This window comes from Pangasianodon hypophthalmus, chromosome 20 (genome assembly GCF_027358585.1).
Source record: "Pangasianodon hypophthalmus isolate fPanHyp1 chromosome 20, fPanHyp1.pri, whole genome shotgun sequence".
NCBI classification, from domain to species: domain Eukaryota; kingdom Metazoa; phylum Chordata; class Actinopteri; order Siluriformes; family Pangasiidae; genus Pangasianodon; species Pangasianodon hypophthalmus.
In genome coordinates this window covers 2,684,628-2,706,632 of record NC_069729.1, presented here as the reverse complement: position 1 = coordinate 2,706,632, position 22,005 = coordinate 2,684,628, and the positions used below count along the sequence as shown (strand labels likewise).

General features: G+C 39.6%; 2 protein-coding genes across 12 annotated transcripts in view; both read left to right on the top strand.

Annotated features, from left to right (window-relative positions):
- Positions 1 to 771: 771 nt before the first annotated feature.
- On the top strand, positions 772 to 14,088 carry usp48 (ubiquitin specific peptidase 48). 8 transcript variants are annotated; one of them, XM_034314377.2, is made up of 28 exons: positions 772 to 801; positions 1,432 to 1,566; positions 2,344 to 2,464; positions 3,163 to 3,304; positions 3,660 to 3,787; positions 3,998 to 4,122; positions 4,848 to 4,956; positions 5,252 to 5,385; positions 6,406 to 6,488; positions 6,741 to 6,920; positions 7,017 to 7,151; positions 7,240 to 7,389; positions 7,496 to 7,696; positions 7,813 to 7,927; positions 8,049 to 8,188; positions 8,878 to 8,949; positions 9,175 to 9,299; positions 10,170 to 10,292; positions 10,488 to 10,549; positions 10,735 to 10,845; positions 11,017 to 11,147; positions 11,325 to 11,431; positions 11,586 to 11,690; positions 12,080 to 12,280; positions 12,362 to 12,487; positions 12,586 to 12,634; positions 12,820 to 12,846; positions 13,321 to 14,088. In XM_034314377.2, the coding sequence occupies exons 2-28, from the start codon at positions 1,433 to 1,435 to the stop codon at positions 13,341 to 13,343; spliced, it is 3,159 nt and encodes a 1,052-aa protein (XP_034170268.1). In that variant the 5' UTR covers positions 772 to 801; position 1,432; the 3' UTR covers positions 13,344 to 14,088. The 8 variants fall into 8 exon arrangements, 7 of the variants coding, with proteins under 7 accessions (XP_034170268.1, XP_026791290.1, XP_026791289.1 ...); XM_026935489.3 differs by having other exon boundaries at positions 779 to 805; XM_026935488.3 differs by lacking the exon at positions 772 to 801 and adding an exon at positions 812 to 971.
- An 800-nt stretch (positions 14,089 to 14,888) lies between these two features.
- Positions 14,889 to 22,005, top strand: part of zbtb40 (zinc finger and BTB domain containing 40) — a 39,220-nt gene continuing 32,103 nt past the window's right edge. For 2 of the 4 annotated variants that reach the window (XM_053227195.1, XM_026935351.3), the window contains exons 1-10: positions 14,889 to 15,023; positions 16,115 to 16,632; positions 17,229 to 17,350; positions 17,596 to 17,788; positions 18,068 to 18,219; positions 19,101 to 19,242; positions 19,372 to 19,508; positions 20,277 to 20,460; positions 20,681 to 20,796; positions 21,624 to 21,795. In XM_053227195.1, the coding sequence (XP_053083170.1) occupies positions 16,122 to 16,632; positions 17,229 to 17,350; positions 17,596 to 17,788; positions 18,068 to 18,219; positions 19,101 to 19,242; positions 19,372 to 19,508; positions 20,277 to 20,460; positions 20,681 to 20,796; positions 21,624 to 21,795 (1,729 nt within the window). In that variant the 5' untranslated portion in view covers positions 14,889 to 15,023; positions 16,115 to 16,121. The other 2 variants (XM_026935354.3, XM_026935352.3) reach the window with 2 other exon arrangements.

The following is a 22,005-nucleotide window of genomic DNA, read 5'->3' as shown; positions in this document are numbered from 1 at the left end:
TGCACCTCTATCACTGCAAACTGTACTTCATCACTCTGTTAAATCTTCACTCCTAATTCTGACGTTATTATTGTCTAGTCATTACAGTTTCACATCTACTTCGATCACTGTTTTCAGTTCATCTGTACTATCCGGACATCATGTCTTGTTCTGCACATTATTATTTAGTTTATAGTTCATTGTTAAGATGTATTGAACCCAATCACAACAAACATTGCTGTGTGGCAACAAGAATTATATTAAAAATTGTACAGAATTTATATACACGTATATGTATATGCTTCTCTTCTTGGTTTGATTTCTTTTTGTTCTTTCTTTCTCACTTCTCAGAAGTCAACTAGCTTTCACTGACTTCATTGTCAAAGCTGTTATGACAAGCATCAGTGGAAAGGGACCCTCATAGAACCACGCTGAGAAGATGTAATTTGGGTGTTGGTTTATTCTCAGCACAGCCGTTGCACTGAGGTGGGTAGAAACCCCAGTGCTGTGATGAAATGATCCATCAACCTAATGTAACCTGGCCAGTGGTGATCCTATGGTGCTCCCTTTCCATTGATGGCTGACAAATTTTGCATTGCAATAGTGAGTAATTAAGAGCCTATATGGTATTCAGAATTTTATTTATTTATTTATAATAGTAATATGCTCTTTTAAGAGTACTTTCCCCCAATTTAACACATTCCGCTTAAAAAAAAACCCAGTATAGCTGACTTTACGAAGTGCGCATGCGCAGTATGTAGCGCGCGACGACAGGGTTGCGCGTAGGGAGTGCCTGACGTCAGACGCAACGACACGTCCTACGTAAGTACGTACGCCTCAAACAAGTTTGAAACATAGGAAGGAAAAATATTTATTTAAAAACAGAGACAAGGGCGCTAAATACAAACATACAAACAGAATAAAATGTGGAAAAAATTTAATTATTAAAGCATCTCTATTGAGCAGATTTTTTTCTGGTGAATACAAGCAAGGTTCGCGCGCACATTTTTTTTTAAAATAATGTTTTGCTAACGTTAGTCATCGTATCTAGGTTAGCTTTTTCGCTAGCTGGCTAGTTTGCTATCTGCGTAGCGCAATAGTAATAATAATAACAACGCCGAAATAGCTTTAGCTGTAGGTGCTAATGCTAAGCTAATTAGCAGAGAAATATATAAATATATAAATTAAACTTGACGCCTTAAGGTCGGTTAACTTGCTAGCTAGTCGGTTAAGTTTTTAACTGTATTGCTGGAAATGTGTTTAAATTAAAAACACAGAAACTGCTGCGACACTCTTTCTTAGCTAGCTAAGCTAACACAATTTAACTAAAGCATGCAAACTAAGAGCCGGCTAATGCATCCGAGCTTTCACTTTTCGTTTCACGAAATCGCCTGTTTATAGCTTTTCTTTGCATAACCGCGTCGGTTTTCTGCTGCCGTGTTGTTTTTGCAGAATGGCCCCTCGTCTGCAGCTGGAGAAAGCCGCTTGGCGGTGGGTCGACACGGTGAAACCGGAGGACATAACGCAGGAGCACATCGAGCTGGCGTACCGTATTGCCGTACCGGCGTGTAAGAGGGGAACCTGCAGGTACAGCACTCTCAGATTTATTTATTTATATATATATATTTATAAATTACATTCATTAGCTTCGATTGCAGTCATTGTTGGGGTGTGATTCTCCTTCTTTCCAACGATACGATACGATACAAAAACGATACCGTTCAATTCACTACTGATTCGATACGAATCGGTTCAGCATTCGATTCTGAATCGATCCAATATGATTCAGTGCAGTCCATTTCAGGTTTTCCGACACAGGAAAGTCTTCAGGACAGAAGACATTGCTTTTTCTGTTTCTCTGTATGATGACAAGTTGATAGTGTTTTTTTTTTCTTGTTAACTTTAAGAGAGAGAGAGAGAGAGAGAAGAGAGGCTGGTGAGGGAACTGTTTATAGCGCTTGTCATTTAAATGATACACGATCTAACTTGTATTTGGATGTGTTTTATGGCAGTTTTTTTTTTTTTAACTGAGATTTCCTGCTGAGATTTTTTGTTGTTGTTGTTGTGGGGAATGTACGTCAGTTGTCGTGTGTGATGATTTCCCATGGCAGTATCAGTTTTTCAACATTTTCTTCTTTGATTTGGACCAGATCTATTCTTAGAAATCAATGCAGCTGCAGACCATTAGACCGATTTTTTTTTTCAATTCAGATGTCTGATTTAAAATAGTTATTACTATTCAGTTGTACTTTGGATTTGCCTATTTGTCGTGTGATCTCATTTGTTTTTGCACCATGTCTGCATCTTTTGAAAGGTGCTAAATGTAATCTGCAGAATCTCTTCCTGTCCTGTCCTGTCCCACAGGAGGAACTGCAAAGGGAACCCGAATTGTCTAGTCGGAATTGGGGAACAATCGTGGCTGGGAGAAATTGACGAAAACGCCTTCCACAACATTGATGACCCAAACTCTGAAAGAAGAGACAAGGTATGTTATTCTCGAGCATCCCACCTCCCCAGAAACAGCATGCTGCTAGGTGGACTGGTGACTTTAATTACCTCGAGGCGTTCCTTGGATAGACTCCGGATCCACTACAACCCTGACACGGATAAAGCTTTCCCTAAAAGTGCTGAAGCTGAAACACAGGCATCCGGGAGTCCTGGGGAAATCCACTGGAATAAGATGATCACTCAGCTCTTCTGTACCAATTCTCTTTTTTTTGAAAAAAAGCAGTAAAATGAAGCGACCACACAGCTGTGTAGCAAGTTTACCAGTTAATATATTTATATTTTGCTAGTACATTGCTTTGTATCATATAATTGTCACTACCTGATTGTACAGTAATTTTGAGCTACGATATGAAAAGTGCTCTATAAAAGTTAATTATGATTATTATTATACTGAATACAAAAATTCAGATAGTATTCGAACAGCACAGTTCTGATAGACACCCGTAAAGAAGAAGAAGATGATGATGATGATGATGATGATGATCAAGGGTATTTGGAACCTTTTTCAAGAAAGCAGAGTCCATGTAATGATTTCGCACTTTCTGACGTGGTAGGTTTTGGCTTAAACACACATACACAGTCCAAACACTTCGGCGGTAACGTAGTATTGTTATGTTGCTAATAGTACATTCTAATGAATTTGTCCTCTTTTTTTTTCTTTTTTTTTTTTTGCAGAACACGTTTGTGGGCCTGACGAATCTCGGCGCCACCTGTTACGTGAACACTTTCCTCCAGGTGTGGTTCCATAACCTGGAGCTGCGCCAGATGCTTTACCAGTGTCACAGTTCCCGAGCTGAGGTGCACAACACGGAGTCGGGTGAGCTGGCTTTCAGCACCTGCGCACTCTGCACTCTGAGTCTGTACTTCACTCCTGTTAATAAAGAAGCAGTCACTCTGAACATGCAGGATTAAATGATGAGAAGTGGTTCTCAAAGTAGGGTCTGGAGACCCCCAGTGGTCCATGAAGCATAGCCAGAGGGTCCCAAGTAGGTCTACAAATAATGTCATGTGGACCTGCGTAATGTGTTCTGTTGGTGGAAATTTGAGGAATAAAAAGCTCTATGGCTCCAGAATATAACCAAATTGTTATCGTATGCATTTAAATAATGATGATATTAATATTTGTACGTTTTATTAAGCTGTACTGAGCCTCATTTTAACTGGACCTACAGATTATGAGCCGAAGACGATATGTGAACACCTGCAGTACCTGTTTGCTTTGCTGCAGAACAGCAACAGAAGGTACATCGACCCCTCGGGTTTGGTGAAAGCGCTGGGACTGGATACGGGGCAGCAGCAGGTAAAACCTCGTGATCTCCGTCTTGAAATGATCCATAATCTTGGGCATCAGATATTCTGAAAAAAAAAAAAATCACATTTGTCCAGAGTATTAAATGCAGCTCTCATTATTAGTAGTTTCAATTACAGACCCGAGCAATGCTAGTAATTCTCGTTGTTTGAATCGTGTTTTCCTAATTAACCGCAACCCTCTTCTCATTCGCCATTTTAGGATGCGCAGGAGTTTTCCAAACTCTTCCTTTCACTCCTGGAAGACACTCTGTCCAAGCAGAAGGACCCAAACCTCCAAAATGTGATTCAGCAGCAGTTCTGTGGACAGTTTTCTTACGTTACTGTGTAAGCTTCTTAACATTCTCGTTCACAACACAGAGCAGAAAGTATATCGTCTGAGTGTTGGCGAGTGGGAACGTATTCCTTTACTGCATAAAATTTTATCTCAGATGATATATCTTTTTGAAACTATGGAGTATTAATATTATAAGAGTGTCATAAAAGCCGCACAGTTTTATTTTATTTTACATAATTACTGTATTGTGATAATGATGAAAAATAATAAATTCTGCAACCCTAATAAAAATAATAATGAGAATTAATCACAGCATAGTTCAGTGAAGCTGGTTAAATACAGCAGACAGAATATAGGAGCTGCACCTAAATAATGTTAGAAACCATAGAATTTTCTTTACTTGGAAGGAATTTGAGACAGAGGGGATCCCTGGGGTAAAGCGCTCTTTATTGGTGGGTTTTATAAAGTCAAATGTCTGAGTTTATGTGCTTTAATATTAGTTTTGGTGCCTGTTCGAACTTTTAAAGCGTTCTTTTTTTACTCACATCAAGTGTGATGCTTCATTAAACTGTGCTGTATATGTCTGTGTGATTGACTTTTATATGTGTATAAGAGTAGGATTACTTTGTCACTGGATTTTGTATTCATGTGAGCAATTTTGATAAAGAAATGCAGCAAAGTTTTTTTTTTTTTAAATATTTTTACGTTATTACACTTTGTTATTACGCTGTTATTAACGTATGACGATCTTGATTGATTTATGTCTCTGTGACAGATGTAACCAGTGTGGACGTTCGTCTGCTTTACCGTCTCGGTTTTACGAGCTGGAGCTAAATATACAAGGGCACAAAAACCTGACGGAGTGCGTCACCGAGTTCCTCAAGGTAACCCTTCTTTGCCTAATAACGTCTCCAGACTGCAGCCTTGTACCCTACGAACAAAATTAAAAGTTTTAAAGATATAAGGGGCTGTGAATTTTATGGGATACGTATCAGCACAGTATACTTGGTGTAATTAATTTGGAAAAGCAGTGAAAATGGTTTTAATTGTTTTTTAACTTAAAAAAAACACCCTTGAACCTCAGATTTCTGGGTTTGTAGGGGTTTTCTTGAGAATGTTGCGATGTGATGATGTGATATGAGACTGACGTGTCCTTGTTGTTTCTCTGGTGTCGTTCAGGAGGAGAAATTAGACGGGGATAACCGCTACTTTTGCGAGAGCTGTCAGAGCAAGCAGTGTGCTACACGTCGGATTAAGCTCCACAGCCTGCCGCGGACTCTCAACCTTCAGCTCATGCGCTTTGTGTTTGATAGGCGAGTTTACTGAACCTCATTTTTACTGAACGTGCCAAAAAAATCCTAATAATGCTAAATTAAAATCAGTAGGGCCCATTTACATACAGTTTTATTATTTTATTACTTGCAACTCGGCTACTAAAGTCTGGAACAGTCCTGCAGAGAATGTTAGGAATGCAATATTTCACTGCATCCACTTTTAATAAAACTCTCAACACACTCTTTAGCTTAAACTATTCATAGTTATGAGTCTCTTATTAATAGGTAAACGTCCCTATCATAATGGAATAGATTTCTGTCAAGCAATCATAGATGGTCAGCCAAACAATTTAATATATACGTTATACTTTATATAGGTTAGATGACTTTAGCATGTGTTCTTTTTTTGTTTGTTTGTTTTTGTGTTTTTTTCCCCCCACCTTTCTTTTTAAATATCACTAGAGCATCATTTCTCAATTGTGGTCCTTGCATGCCTGGTGCTTTTCCTCTTTAACTCATGCAGTTGAGCCTAGTTGAGGCTTGGTAATTATCTGATAAGTTGAATCAGGTGAGTTGGGAGCAGGGAAAACACTAATATTGTGCAGGATTGCCGGATTGAGAAATACTGCGGTAGAATATACACGGGAAAAAGTGACAGTATCTTAAATATAATCAAATGTATCTAGTATTTCCTATTATAAGATTGTAATAAATAAATAAATAAATAGCTAAACTGCTAGATGTTTCTATTTCTGGACATTTCTTACTAATTTCAAGCTTGAAGTAGTTTAGTTCTATTGGCAGATCATTTTTATAATTTTGAGCATTTATTTCTAGAAAGAAACAGAACTATCCGTCAATAGAATATAGAAATTTAAAGCTGAAATGTGTAAAATCTTCTAAAAACAGGTTGGATAATCTCATATTTGATTTCGATAAGATAAAATATTTTAAAGTGGAGCACAACGTATAACCCTTGTGAGGATTTTTCTTTTTATTCAGTCGAGAATTGCTTTGAATAACATGCTGGTGGTTGTTTTTTTTCTCTCCTGTTTCTAGGCAGTCCGGTCACAAGAAGAAGCTAAACACTTACATTAGTTTTCCAGAAGTCCTTGACATGAGTCCGTTTTTGGAAGGAAAAGGTATTTTTCCCCGTATTGCCGCACACTTAGCTTCTTTTTTCCCCAACTGAAGGTAAAATTATGTAATGTATATAACATCATGGGTTCCTGTGAATGATTTTCAATCAGCTAATTTACAGTGCATAGTACACATCTGTTATTTAGTCTTATTACTGTGTTTTATTTATATTAATTATGATGTAATGTCCGCTATAAACACCTAGAATATTTTTTTTAAATTAAAATTAAATTTAAATTGTTTTGCCTTCTTAGAGGAGAAGTGTACGTACGAGCTGAGCGCTGTGCTGATTCACCGCGGCGTGAGCGCCTACTCCGGCCACTACATCGCTCACGTCCGAGACGCTCGCACCAACGACTGGTACAAGTTCAATGACGAGGAGATTGAGAAGATGGAAGGCAAGAAGCTCCAGCTGGGCATCGAGGAGGATCTCGGTAAACGGCAGAGCAGTGAATTTAACGATTGACTGGAATGTGTAATATGAGTGCACGCTTCATTTCCTTTAAATAACATTCTTTTTTGTCCATCAGCTGAAACTGTGAAGTCACAGACCCGGAAGCCCAAATATAGCAAAGGCTTTCACTGTTCAAGAAACGCCTATATGTTGGTGTATAAACGTCAGGAAGAGCAGGTGGACCAAACCCAGACCAGTGTGGAGGTGCCAGGTATGACCAGGGATCACACATATCAAACCGATTTTTTTTGCACTTTTTTCCATCTGCGTGTTATTTATTTATTTATTTTTGGTTACAGCCTTCCTCCAGAAGCTTGTGGACCAGGACAACAAGAAGTTTGAGGAATGGTGCAGTGAGATGGCGGATATGAGGAAGCAGAGCGTGGACAAGGGCAAAGCCAAACACGTTGAGGTCAAGGAGCTCTATGAGCTGTTACCTCCACGAGAGGGTATGTTTAAAAAAAAAAAAAAAAAAAAAAAGAACGAAGAACTCAATAAATAGAGGTAGTGCATTAACCTGTGATGATCAGTATGGATTATTGTTATGCCCTGCAGATGAGCCGTATGAGTTTGTCCCTGTGGAGTGGCTGAAAAAATGGCTGGATGACTCGACAGCCATCAAAGAGATTGACAACAGCCATTTCCTGTGCTCGCATGGAAAGTTGCACCCAGACCGCCTGAGCGAGGCCAAGCGCATCTCCCACAGTGCTGCTCAGATCCTCTTTAATCGCTACGGTGGAGGACCCAGAATAGACGGTAAGGATTATTAATATTTACTAATCGAAGTGATTACTAATCACTTTGTTTTGCACTTTAGATTCGCCTGTCAGAACGTGTGAATGCGTGATTATAATCGCTCTGGGGCTGCGTAGGGTCATTTCTGTGTAGAGAGTGTGTAGCACGACGGTGCCGTGTCCTGAGGCTTAAAAACCAACTCAATGAAGACTACAGAGAGGTGACCAACCTGGCCAAGGCTCAGCTGAAAAGGTAGAGCTACGTCTGTGTCTAAGTCTCTTTCAGATGTTAGACATTTGTGATTAGATTTAAATGAAAACACTGGATATACGATGAAGTTTTGGGTATTAGTCTGATTTAAATTTTGTATTAGCAATGAACAGGGTTTCTGGATCGGGAAGGCGTCTCTGAGGCAGTGGAGGCAGCTGGCTCTGGAGCAGCTGGAGGAGGAGGAAGAGGAGACCAAACACAGCGACTGCAAAACAAACGGGGAAAATTCCACAAGTGCAAAAGGTAACATGGACGTTCTCTCTCGCTCACTAGCGAGATGATATTTAGCTGCAGACTCATAAATCTGCAACTTAACCTGCAACTCTGTACCAAAATACAGTAATCGAATCAGGGCTAATCTCAATAATCTGTTAAATAGAAAAATAATCTCGGTATAACCTTGTAAATCTAGTTTCACAATTGGTTTCTTTGTGTACCTTCTGCACGTGTGCATTTGCATCATGATGAAAAAAAAAAAAAAAACAAAGGAAGAGGAAAAGAAAATGGTTGTGTAAGGAGACAAAATACACGTTATACATTTTAGTAGATTTAAAAATAACACAACTAATATATCAAGGCAGAATGATGCAGGGCATGAATTCTTCTTTTTACCTTCTAATAGTGAAAGAATATAAATTGTCGAAGCCCAGTAAGGTGATTGAAAACTCATAATGAGCTAATTAATTAACACCTTGTGTTACACTCGTTTGTTATGAAAATGTTGACCCTAAATGCCCTTCACATCGCTGTACATTTGATTAGAGTTACATTAGCCTGTTTAGTGTACATGATACATATAAACATTTAGAATCTCAGTAGGAATTCAATTTATTTGGATTAAAAACATCAGTTTTATCACATATAATGTTTACCATTGTAGTGTGTGCATTTGAGACTTACAGGATTGTTGTTTTTCCCTTCTCTATAAACAGATGGTGTGAAGGAGAATGACAGAGATGACGACGAGATGAAGAGTTTTAATGAAGACATTCTCTGCTCTCACGGTTAGTCCTTTTTGTAACGCCGTGTTTGAACAAGACGTCTACAAAACATTTATAACAACTATATAACCTGCTCATAATAGACATATATGTATGTATATGTTGAGAGAAGCACTGCACCTGTAACGTGTCAAGAACCTGTGTGTGTGTGTGTGTGTGTGTGTGTGTGTGTGTGTGTGTGTGTGTGTGTGTGTGTGTGTGTGTGAGACCCCTCTGTTTCCCCTCCAGGTGGTCTGAGTATTCAGGAGAGTGAGAGGCGGCTGGTCACGGGTGAGGTATGGAGCAAGCTGAAGGTTTATTTCCCCAAAGCGCCGGAATTCACGCAGCAACAGGAGCCCTGCCAGCAGTGCATGGTAAACACACACACACACACACACACACACATCATCATTACACACAGTAAAATAGCGCCAGAAATCTCAGGCATAATTTACTGTCTGCTTCCACACATTAGCTGTGATGAAGCTGGCCTAAAATGATATTCTGTGGTGTTTAATGTACAGTTTTAAAATGGAGATACAACGACATTTTAATTATTCTTCATTCAGGAACTGCACACAAATATTTGACTCACTGACTCAGCACTTTGCACTGTTGCAGCATTTAAAATAAAAACTCCAGAGGATGTTGACTGATATACAGCACTGTGCAAAAGTCTTAGGCACCCTTTTTTTTTTTAGTACAAACTTTGTTATAGATGTTTATTTTATGACTTCTACATTATTGATTCAGTACAAAAACATTTTAGATTCCAAACATTAGTTTTTCAGGACAAAATGAAATGTTACAGAAAAATGTTTGTATGTCAGTAAAGAAAGCAGCAGATTCCATAAGAGACACTTTTCAGATAAAAACATAATGAAGGCTGCTGGGTTTCGCTGCAGAAATAAGAAGCGAGTCGACAGTCAAAGTCTCCAGAAGAACTGTGGCTGCTTCTGCAAGATGCTCAGTAACACTTCCAGCTCATTTCCTTATAAAACTGCACACACTGCACCTGAGACTACTGTTTTTTTTTTTTCTTAAAGCGAAGGATCGTCACACCAAATATTGACTTTGTTTCAATTTCTTTGTTTATTACTGTTTACTGCTCTTTATAGTGTTTTTTTAATGTAGAAACATTTCATTTCATTATTTTTGAAGGCATTTTTGCTCTACAGCATTTCTTTTGCATGTGCCTAAGACTGTTCATTTAAATGTGTTTGTTTTTTTTTTTTTCCCCTTAGAGGTTGGAGAGGGAAGGTAAAGAGAATGAGGCTCTGAATCGAATGATGGCCAACGAGCAAAAGAGCTCTCTCCTCAATCTTTTCCACGAGAAGAATCGTCCTTCACTGCAGAAGTGGCCCCAGGTACGAGCTTATTTCCTCTACAGTGAGCAGCAATTCTACAATTTAGGGTGAATTTTACTCTTACTTTATTCTTATCTAATAAAGTATATGAAATATATTGCTCTTTCAGGATTTTAGAAATGAGTGACAGAGGCATGTGTCTTCCCACCATATTTATTCCCATGTCCTAAATGCTGTCTATCTGTGTGTTTGCAGGACACCGATATTCTCTACATTGTGCCATTATTCTTTGTTGATGAGTGGAGGAAATTTATCAGGTGAATTCATATTTTATATGCAGTACTCGAAAGTTTTAAAAGAAATGTTAATCGGAAAGTTTTGGGCGTCACTGTAGATGGAGGAGCATGCTTAATGAGCTGGCGAATGTTTCCTGATTTCTCTGATGGCTAAAACAATATATTTACCTTTTCCATGATTTCCATTAACACACACACCATCACAGGAAGCCAGCCAAGTCGAACCCGGTGTCCAGCATAGGAAACAGCATCCTGCTGTGTCCTCATGGCGGCTTCATGTTCACCTACGACTCCTTGCTTCAGGGAGACGCCCAGCAGTGAGTAACTTCTAACCATAATGTGGTTCGGTCTGCTTTTAGTGCTAGTAAAGCCATGGTTTTAAGACCATCCTCGTCTGTGTGTGCGTGTGTGTGCGTGTGTGTGCGTGTGTGTGTGTGTGTGTGCGTGCGTGCGTGTGTGTGTGTGTGTGTGTGTTTGTCGTTGCACAGTGTAGCTCTGCTCTGGCCTGCTGAATGGGAGGTGATCTGCAGGCTGTTCTTGGTGGACCAGCCCATCTCCATATGCAGGATCCACGACCCAGTGCAAGACAATGGGAATGTGCAGTATCACACCCAGCCTGGTAAACACAGCCTGATACCTGGGTGACGGCTTGATAATCGGTCATTGATATTAATCATGTGTATTTGACCAGGGTTAATTGCTGCACTGTGGAGATTGGTGGATCTCCATGACCGAGAAAGAGAAGCAACGCTGTAATGAGTGAGATGTGTGATGTAACATTGTGTGTTTTTGTCAGAGCTCTGTCGAGAATGTCGCGAGGGCTTCATATTCCAGCAGCAGAGGGACTTGCGGGAGTACGCTCAGGCCACTGTCTATGTGCGCAAAGTCATCGACAGCAAGAAGGTCAGCCTTCCTGTTCTGAACCACAAATTTGACCATCAGTATGTCTATAATATTCCTTCTCCAGCTTCCCTCTGGAGTCTCCATGCACTGTGACATTACAAACGTTTCACTGTCTTCTTTCATTTTTTTTTTCTCTGTTTCTTTTTCTGTGTAGATGATTAAAGAGGCTGCTCCTGAGTTCAGTATGAGTGGGTCTGAAGCAGAGGATGAGAGAGAAGAGCCCAAAATAGAAGGAGAAAAAGACCCAGACTTCAATCAGGTAACCTGACTGAACCTTCTTAAACAAAATCTCCACCTCATTAAAGCAGCAGTATGTAACTTTTAGGGATTTAGCAACTTGAAGATGGCTAATAGAAATCTTGAATCTAATAGAAATCTCAAAACATTTTCCAGAGTGACTTTTCCTTACAGGCTCATCAACGGTGCTTCTTAGATTTTTAATAAAAGTAGCTTTAATAAATAATGCTGCATATTTGTTACAGTTGTGTGCTCCAGCTATTAGAGAATAATGCTACAAAAAAGTTACATACTACAGAAAATTCTTAGTTAAATGCCAATATAGCGTTAGTAAGCAGAAGCAGTTTATCGTGATTTTAAAACCTGAAGTCTGTGCTTAAAGTGTGTCCTTCTTGTCTTTCCGTACCGCAGTCTGAGGACGGAGCGAAGCGGCAGAAGCTGAGTGAAGTGAGTCCTGCCATCGCCATCTCTTCCTCCTCCTCGTCCTCGTCCTCCTCTGCTGCTGCTTTGGGGAAATCAGGGATTCGGCGGAGCATGCGGCACAGGAAGCTGCGCGGTGAGAAAGCCCTCATCGTCTCCGCCAACCAGACCCTGAAGGAACTCAAGATCCAGGTATGTGCTGATAACTCAGGTGTGTCAGTTCGAGACGCTTTTGCAGTTCTGTCCTAACTGCTTTTTTTTTCCCCCCCAAAGATCATGCACGCCTTCTCTGTCGCTCCGTTTGACCAAAACCTGTCCATAGATGGCCGATCTTTAACCGACGACTCGGCCACGCTAGGAAGCCTTGGAGTCTTTCCAGAAAGCATTATTTGTCTAAAGGTAGTACTGTATCCTAGCCTTCTCTACTTTTTTGTTCACGATCAGGCGAATTGAAGTGATTCACTTTGCTTATACCTGACCCCTGTTTTGTGCTGTAGGCTGATGAGCCAATTGCAGATTACGCAGCTATGGATGATGCGTACCAAGGTAAGCACTCTTAATATATCTAAATATACACAAACCTTAATGCAGAATGATATCCAACGCTTAATATTCCACACCTTATTGATTATCTGAAATATTTAGTGTACTGTTATTATCTTTGCTGTACGTTTTGTTGTGTTTCTGTGATATTAAATGTTTGCTTTTTCTGTTTTCTCCCCCCACCCCAGTCTGTTTGCCTGAAGAAGGATTTAAAGGTAGGAAACTGTTTCATCCCTCCCACCTCCCCATAACATGCCATTAAGTGGATTGGCTACTCTAACTTGCTCCTAGGTGTGAATCAGTATGTGAGCGTTGCCCTGAAATGGACTGGTATTCCATCCCCGGAGTATTCCTGGGATTGGCTCTGAAACCACCACGACTGTGATCAGGATAAAGTGCTTACTGAAGATGAATGAATGTAATTTACTGTTATTAAATGTAATGGTAATGTACGTGAAGTTTTATTTGATATGACCCAGCAAATAGCTGGCACTAGGGCCCTCATTAGTGTTTAACTTCCCCTGTGCAGGCTTGATCGCTTCTGAGTGTGTTGCACAGTCAGCTGCAGTAAATAAGACCGTTCCTGTCATGGACTAATTGTTCCGCTGTGTCCTAAATCTGCGAACCACAAACAGAGGCCATTAGGTAGCGTTTGGCTTGTGTACTAACAAACGTGTTTAAATCTGCAGGTACTGGACTACTAGGACACTGATGGAGGCTCTGGATGTGATGAACACCAACAGCATCCATGTGAAATAAAAAAAAAGCTTGAATTAGACTGAGAAGTTGACTGAGAGAATAAAGTCAGATTTGTTTAGAGTCTGGTATTTTTATTTTTTTGGTTGCCTTGTAACTTAAAGTTGCAATTCCTTTAAAGTTGTCTGTCTTTGCTTTGAAGAAAAAAAAAAACTAAACTAAAAAACACGTGTGTTGGCTTTTAATATTTCAAGCTGTTGATGCATTCTGTAAGTGCACACCATGACTGTGAACAGATACGGGTCGACACCTTATATAACAGCGTCTTTGTTCTTCGTGGCAGTGTCATATTATCTCGAGACGATGGATTGATGTTTAGACGCCCTTGATATTTTAGTTTCTGTAAAAGCTTCCAGAAAATATTTCATTCAGCAGTCACATGGTTACACACTGCAGTGTCTCTCAGATATTCATGAAGAATGCATGAGCAACTTCAATATTAAAAATGTGTCTGTGTAGCTACAATTGAAAACGAATTTTTTTTCACCAAAAAATAAAAGATAAAAAAAAATCAAACTTCAGTAAAAGCAATCTGTGGAGCGACATGGAAGAATAATTTCCTAAATGAGGAAAAAAATAAATGAAACCCTACACAATAGTTATGTTCTGCTATTACTTGAAATATGATGCAGACGTGTGTAATATTCTTTTCTGTAAATCTTTCATATGGGAAATAAAGTTCCTTTTTTTTCACATGCTCAGATATACTAGTAATTTAAATGTGAGAATGATAACAGTTCAAAAGCGTTTCTGAATGTTACAGGAATATTCACTAATACTTTATTTGTTCTTCCTGTAGAATTCTCTCAGTAATATTCTCACTGTTGTAACTCCAGATTTCACAGTAAGCTTTTGCACTCTTGTAAATATTGTAGATTTCTTCATAGACTTAGATATGACCAAAATCAAATAAATTCAGATATATGAATAAATATTGATGTTTATTGTATATATGTATATATGACGTAGATAATCTGTTGCCTTTGTAAGTTCCAACATTTTTATTATTATTATTATTATTATTATTATTATTGTAACCCCAGTACCACCATCACCACCCTTCTTCAGAGACATAGAAGGGTGAAGTCTTTGTTAAGACTTTATTAAGATTATAAGATTAAATACTTAGCCCTTTTTGAGTAGGGCTGTACAAGCACGTGCTCAGGGGGGAAAAGAGAGAGAAAGAGAGAGAGGGAAAAAGTGAAACATGATTAAGTAGTGAAGATGGCAGAGGGTTATAGTAACTGATTAACAAAGATTTAACTCAACTGTGTAGATCAAAATCAGGAAAAAAGGGGGAAAAAACCCATACACATAGTATAGATATATAGATGCATACACATAAAAATTTATGTTATATATAAATATAAAGACATTAAATTTTATATATATAGATATATTATTTATATATATAGAGAGAGAGAGAGTGTGTGTGTGTGTGTGTAAAGACATTAAATAAAATTTGCACATGGTCCAAAATTGCATTTGTACTTGGCGTTGTAGTAGAACTCGCGCATGCGCACTGTCGCGTTCAACGAGTCGCCATTTTCAAAATCAGGAATCTTTATTGCCGGGAGAAATGTTGTTCTTCGGTGGAGTTTAAATAAAGACCCGGATTATTTGAATAACACTGAAGGTAATGAGGAAGTTAGAATGGTCGTTAGGTGTACAGTGCTGTGTTTAAAAAAAAAAGAAAAAGAAAGAAAGAAAGAAAAGAAAAAAAGACTTTAAATAATGTGTATAGCACTTTAGCTTGTTTTTTAGCAACCGTTAACACTCATTGCTGGTTTGCTAAATTAGCTAGCCTAGTGAGCAGCTAGTCATGGTGAATGAGTTAGAGACAGTATTATGGAAACCGGTTCATGAAGGAACATTACAGGCTCTGTGCGCCCCTTCTCTCTTCAAATTAAGCCTCATTAACTTCATTAATTAACAGTTATTCAGTGCATGGAGCTATATTATTCCATGTCCTGAAAGGTAAATGATATTTTCTGAGCTTTTATCTGCTCATTAACCAGTTTGAGAATGAAACCTGTCCAGGATAAATACCCTGCAAGAATTTTCTAGTCATATACAAATGAGTTTAAATATGCAAATGAGACAGTAGATCCTTTAATATGTACCAATTTGCATATTTAAAAAAAACAGCAAAAGTATTTCACACAGTATTATTTTCTGGTTTGTTTTATTGTAACAATAACCCTAAATAATCCTAAATAACCTTCTTCTTCTTGTTAAAGGTCAGACTTTTAGGATATATGAGGTGCATAAAAACTACTGACCCACACACACACACCAAAAAACAAATAAACAAACAAACAAACACACAACAAAATAACTATGACAAAGTCTAGCTTTAAGACCTGTGAAAAAAATGTGGTGTCTCTTAACATTATGTTTGGCTGTTTACTCCGAATGACGAGTTTCTCACGTGCAAGTCATCAGTCAGGTCACAATTCATTGTTCTGCAGCTGTATATGGATTACAGAAAGCCTTGTTGTTGTTGTTTTTAATAAGCTGAACAGCAATACAACCTTAAAAAATAGAAGAATGAATGTAAGATTAAGATGATTTTACAGTATATAATTATAATATAAGTACCACCCACTCCAGTAACAAGTAATAGTACAGTTTTCTACCCATGAAAAAAAAACATGCTGTCCTGTATCCAACCCCAAATCCAATTTTAAAAATGATGTACCCACTCTCACTTTCTCACCTGCACAGGTGTATCATGGAGCTCCCGAACTACAGCCGACAGCTCATGCAGCAGCTGCAGACTTTGCGAAAAGAGTCCCAGTTCTGTGACTGCACCATCCTGGTGGGGGACGTGGCTCATCCGGCGCACAAAGTGGTCCTTGCCGCCTCCAGCCTGCTCTTTAAGTCTCTCCTCGAGACTTCAGACAGCATCTCCATCGACACGGCAGTGGTCACGGCGCAGGAGTTCTCCTCTCTGCTGGACATGGCCTACTCGGGCAGACTGCTGCCGGGCAAACACGACTTCACGCGTGTCATCGCCGCCGCAGACAGCCTGCAGATGTTTGACGTGGCTGTCGGCTGTAAGAACATCCTGGACGAGCTTGTGAAACAGTCTGAAGATGCTCAGGGTTTAAAAAATCACAGGGATGTTCCTTTGTGTGAAAGAGAAGAGCCAAGACAACTTGATGCTTCTGGACAAGAGTTTGTGTTACAGGGACATGGGGACAATACGAAGAGTCCAAGAAACAGACTGGAGTCAAAAAATGGTGATTTTTATTTATTTATTCATTTTTATTATACTTTAACTGTTTAAACTGTAGCAGCACGGTGGTGCCATGGGTGATGTTGCTGCCTCACAGCTCCAGGGTTCCAGGTTTGAGCTCAGGTTACTCTTTTGCATGTTCTCCCTGTGTCTGCATGGGTTTCCTCTGGGTTCTCCGGTTTCCTCCCACCATCTAAAACCTGCTGGTAGGTGGATTGGTTACGCTAAAGTGTGAATGTGTGCATGTGCATGGTGCTCTGCGATGGACTGATGTCCTGTCAAGGATGTATTCTCGCCTCACGCCAAGTGTTCCTGGGAAAGACGCCGGATCCACCATGACCCTGACACAGAAAAAATGCTTACTAAAGATGAATGAGTGAATAATTAAGCTATTCATTAAGCACAGTTTAACACCGAATAACCCTAATTTGGACACTTTATTAATTATTACAAATATCACTGAAGATGCTTCATTAAAAAGGAGTCTGTTATTCTATCTAGTGTAGCCATAATGAGCTATAATCTGTAAATATTTACAAAAAAACTCATCTGTATGTCAGTAACTGATCAGAGTTGTGGTGTGTAACTTCATTTGATCAGAAGATGGTGCTGTGGAGCTTCTTTCTCACAAACGGGACGATCTCATAAGGACCCTGCAGGACATCCAGCCATGGATCAACATCCTTCGCACCTGGAACGCACTTTCAAGCCAGCAACAGCATGTGAGAATTGAGGACATAATTATTTCTCAATCATCCCAATACTGAAATAAGTGCACAATCATAGCACTGAGGTCTGCATTGATCAGTGTCAGCGGAGACAGGATTGTAAAAGGATGACAGCACACCTGATTATTACCTGCCTAAATAATGATTGAGTTAGCTAATAAGGTGATGTATGTAATTCAGATTAGTTCCACATTTGTATTGTTAGTGAAGTCCTTTGATCTTTATCATTTCCTGCCCAGATGTTGCTGGAGTGTTTTGAAGGAGATCCAGGTGTGGACGTGGTTTTCCAGCGCCTCTTGGACCAGGACAATGATGGCCGTGACGTCTCAGTCCAGGCTGTTGTTACGCTGCTGGAGAAGATTAAAAGCATAAAGCCTGATCTGGAGTCAGTGGAGGTGGTGCTGAAGGAGCAGACAGGACCGGACCTCAAAGGTAAACTGATTAACCCCACAAATAAGCAAAATCATTTTATATACCATTTATACCACAGTGCTGCTGAATTCTCGATTCTGATTGGTCAGAAGGTGCTGATTAATTTTCTATAACAGCAGCTCTGATAGTAGTGCAGCTGCAAATCACAGCTTTTTTTAATTAATGTGGTCATATGTCCTATAATTGTCCTCTTTTTGTAAATACTTACAGTAGCTGAACTAATCTCACACATGTTCCTATTCCATTGTCTGAGGACAGTTCATACTTACGCTCTTTCAGTCAAAGGGGGATCTGTGACCGAGGTTGCCAGGTCTTCCGGATATCAGCGTGACCTCGCTTCAGACCTGACTGACTACCTCACAGGTGTGGAGAACATCTCTGAACTGCTCACACGGACAGCAGATAGATGCAAGAGCGAAGACGTAAAGCAGGTGTGCAGCAGTCGTTTCAGTGTAACACACTAGCACTACCGAAATCCCGCAATTCGCTGCAGTAGGTCTGTGTCCAAACAGTCAGTAGTGTAATGGATGCAGAGTAGCCATCAAGCACTTGGGTAGGATGCCATTTTGGACACAAGACCAGCCAGTTTAATTGCTCTCATCTGCCTTGTTGTTAATGCAGTGCTCTATGTCCAGGATTCTCAAACTGACGTCTGTGAAATATATCCAGGGGATCCACAGTTTTAGAAATTTTATTGATAGTTTATAGTGTTAATAGGTTGTCACGGCCGGCTCAATGCCATGACAAATGAGGGAGGCAACAAGAACAATTGTAAATCAAACAAAGTATTTATTAACAAAAATAGAATTTACAACACAACATCAGTAAATAGGGAAAGCACCGCTTCGGAAAAACATTACTCTCGGAACCTCAACGTAAATAAGGAATACATAATTAACACAGTGCAAACATAGGTAAATCCCCAAACTAACTAATACACAAAAACAAAGATAACAAAAGAATAACAAGAACCAACTGAAAATAACAGAAGGCTAAAAGGGTAACAGAAGGGGCTAACCAAAAAACCTTTTTATAATTCTCTACAGGTGTTTAGCATTACAAATACCTCAAATTTCCGCCCCACAGCCGGCTAAAGGAGTACGGGCCCAGAGGCACGTCACAAGATTTTTGCCTTGTTTGACTGCTCAGTTGAAATGAATGGGTTTAATCCAAAACCTTATCCAAACCTACACTCGTAGAAAAAAGGTCTTCAAGTGTTCTTTAAGGGTTTATTGGATACTGTGCATTATTAATTATTTGGAAAAATTATACTTATAAGATATTAATTTTATGGATGAATTCCATGTTGCAGGTTCTGCTGGAATGCAGTGGAGAGCAGAATCAGGAGCAGGTGCTGAGGAAGCTGGTGAGAACGCTGACTGAGAGAGGAATAGAGGAAACGTCTGTACTGCTGCTGCTAAAGGAGGCGGAGGACAGCAGCACAAATACTGCAGGTATCCTGTCAAAATGTGACAAAGTGGGAAATATCTCTCTCTCACACACACACACACACACACACACACACACACTGAGTCATTATTATTTGTTTCACTTTAACACTTTTTATTGTATGTGATTGTCAGATAAGAGGATGGACGACCGCATTGGTGTGTCGCTGCTGAGAACTTTCCAGAACAGACTGTGTGCGCTGAACCTGGAGGCTCAGATCATCAGGCGGAGTTTGGAGGAAGGGCCTAGCATCTCGTCTGACCAGAGAGAGGTAACACACATTTCACACACTTCCTAATTTAAAGATAAAAAAGTTTTTCGGACAGTAATGTGCTTTTTTGCACATCTCTAGCAGTTGCTGTGATTTTACAAAGCTGTGTAATGCAGTGTATATCTTATAATTTGTGCATTAACCTAACAATAATCAAACAAAAAGAGTCTGGGCTAGTCTCATGAACGCTCAGATTTTGCTAAAATTGATCAGCCAGTCACAAGCTTGATGATATGACATCACCCAATCTTTCACCTGAAATTACCTCCCTTAGATACTTGTTAAACTATTACCTTACTTTATAATAAACTATTGCATTATATTATACTTCTGTAATATTATATAATCTCTCAGTGCAGTATTTACACTCACATTTATGTGCAATATCAGTGTGCAATATTTTAATGTGCAATACCGTCACACTACTGGCAAGCTACACTATTCTCAACCAACCTGTACTTATGTGTATATACCCCTCTCCCTTTTTTGTTTTGTGTTAGGATTTTTGCTTTTAGCACTATTTAAGCCATTTATGTACAGAATAGTTTTTAATCTACCTTGTTCTTGTCTGCATACTCTTTCTGTACTGTACCCCTGCTGTTGCTAAATGCAATTTCCCCACTGCGGGACAAATAAAGGAATATCTTACTCTTACTTACTTACTTAATCCCTGTGCAGTCACTCCCACCAAATTAAGACACTGTCTATTGCTCACTACTTAAGTAAATCATGTGTGTGTGTTGTGTGTGTTTGTGTGTGTGTGTCTAGGTCCTGCAGAAAGAGGCTGACGGGAAAGTGGAGAAGCTGCTCAGAGCTGCTCTGGATGGAGGTTCGGTTCAGCCTCTGACGGTATGGAGGCTCCTGTTCTGGGCCGCGACTCACAACCCGGAGCTCCGACTCGTCACGCAGGAAATCAGAGCGAAGCCAGAAGCTCAGGAACTCATACACACTGGTATAATGACTTGTTTTTTTTTTCTTTTGTATGGTTTCAGAATTTGATTTATTCCTCAAACTGAGAAGTCAAACATGAACATACTGTACATGCGTCTTAGTACTCAGGACTCTAATTCCTTCTAAATGTAACACATCTAAATCCCTACTGAGCTATCGTATCACTGCCAGTAGTCTTGCTGCAGCTCTGTACTGTGTTTTACGTTTTTTTCTGTCTCTAGTTGCCCGAGTGGATGCCTTGTTCAAGCACAAAAAGCTCATTCTGGAAACAATCAATGAAATCCCTGACCTGGAAAGAGCCGTGGGCGGTTTGGACCACGATAAAGACGTCACTGAGGTGAGCGTGTGTGAAGTACACTGCTAATCGAACAGATTAGTCTCAGATTCTCTGTAGATTTGTCGAGATGGCTCAGAGCACCGTGGGCTGCGCTCTGCCTCCGCTACCTGACCTGCACGTCTCCAGAATGCGAAGGCGAGCGGGAAAAATCATGCCTGACACCTCAAACCGTGCACAGAGTCTGTTCCAAAAACTGCTAACAGGAAGGCGTTTCAGGTCACCGATTACAAAAACAGCACAACATCGGAACAGTTTCTTTCCTGTAGCAGTCTCTCTGGTTAAAACAGCGTTATGGGACTCCATTTTCACTATATGATAAAATATATGGGGAAATAAAGAAAGTGAGCATGCTGTAATAGGAAAATAATCAATGATGGAGTGGTGGAGTTATACCATGAAGCTGATTATTTTCCTATAGCAACACACCCTGAAGTGTTTTAATTCTTTTATAACACAGCAATTTGTTATTCATTAAATAAGAACATGTCATACATAGTAGCTATAAACAGTTGTTCTGTCACCAGTCTCTCTTTTTTCTCTCTTGGTATTAATAAGGGAAAAAAAAAAAAAAAAGAATGCATGTTACCAAGAAACTGCAAAACCCCTCAGTACTGCTCCAACTACTTTAATAGGAACACCCTATAGCTTCAGTCACAATTGCTCATAACATGATGTCATACACATCTTTCCGAAACTGTACAACTTATAATTATGAATAATTATGTAATTATGGGTTTGATACAGTGTTTACAGATTGGAAACTTGTTATTAACTGATATGACATGAATGCGTTAGAGCTTGACATGAACCTCTTGCATAATTGTCAGTTCCTGCAGAGCTGCCGTGGTGCTGATGGAGGAACGGAGTCCGTGCAGCAGGTTTTGGACCGAGTACTGAGCAGAGAGTCGCAGCACGTCCAGCCGCTTTGCCATCTCCTGTCCATGAGCCAGGCGAGCTTCCCCCAGCTTTCTGTCCTCATCGAGGAGCTCAGACATGTTGGTAAGGCTTCATAATTTATAATGTACAGTAGGCTATAACTTTAATCCAGTGTTTAATCAAAGAAAAAACTGCAGATGGGATTTTTTTTCCTCTATAACAAATTTAACAAAGATTAAAAAAACCCTACTTGCACTGTTTACAGTATATTTCACACTTAAAGGTGTGGTTAGCAAAATTTAAGAATAGTTTTTGTAATGTCAATAAACTTCT

Excerpts from the sequence above, each read along its gene's own strand:
- usp48 (XM_034314377.2), top strand. The coding sequence starts at position 1,433 with ATGGCCCCTCGTCTGCAGCTGGAGAAAGCCGCTTGGCGGTGGGTCGAC. Across the intron at positions 11,432-11,585 it reads AAGTCATCGACAGCAAGAAG|ATGATTAAAGAGGCTGCTCC; the intron begins GTCAGCCTTCCT and ends TTTTCTGTGTAG. Across the intron at positions 12,281-12,361 it reads TGAAGGAACTCAAGATCCAG|ATCATGCACGCCTTCTCTGT; the intron begins GTATGTGCTGAT and ends TCCCCCCCAAAG.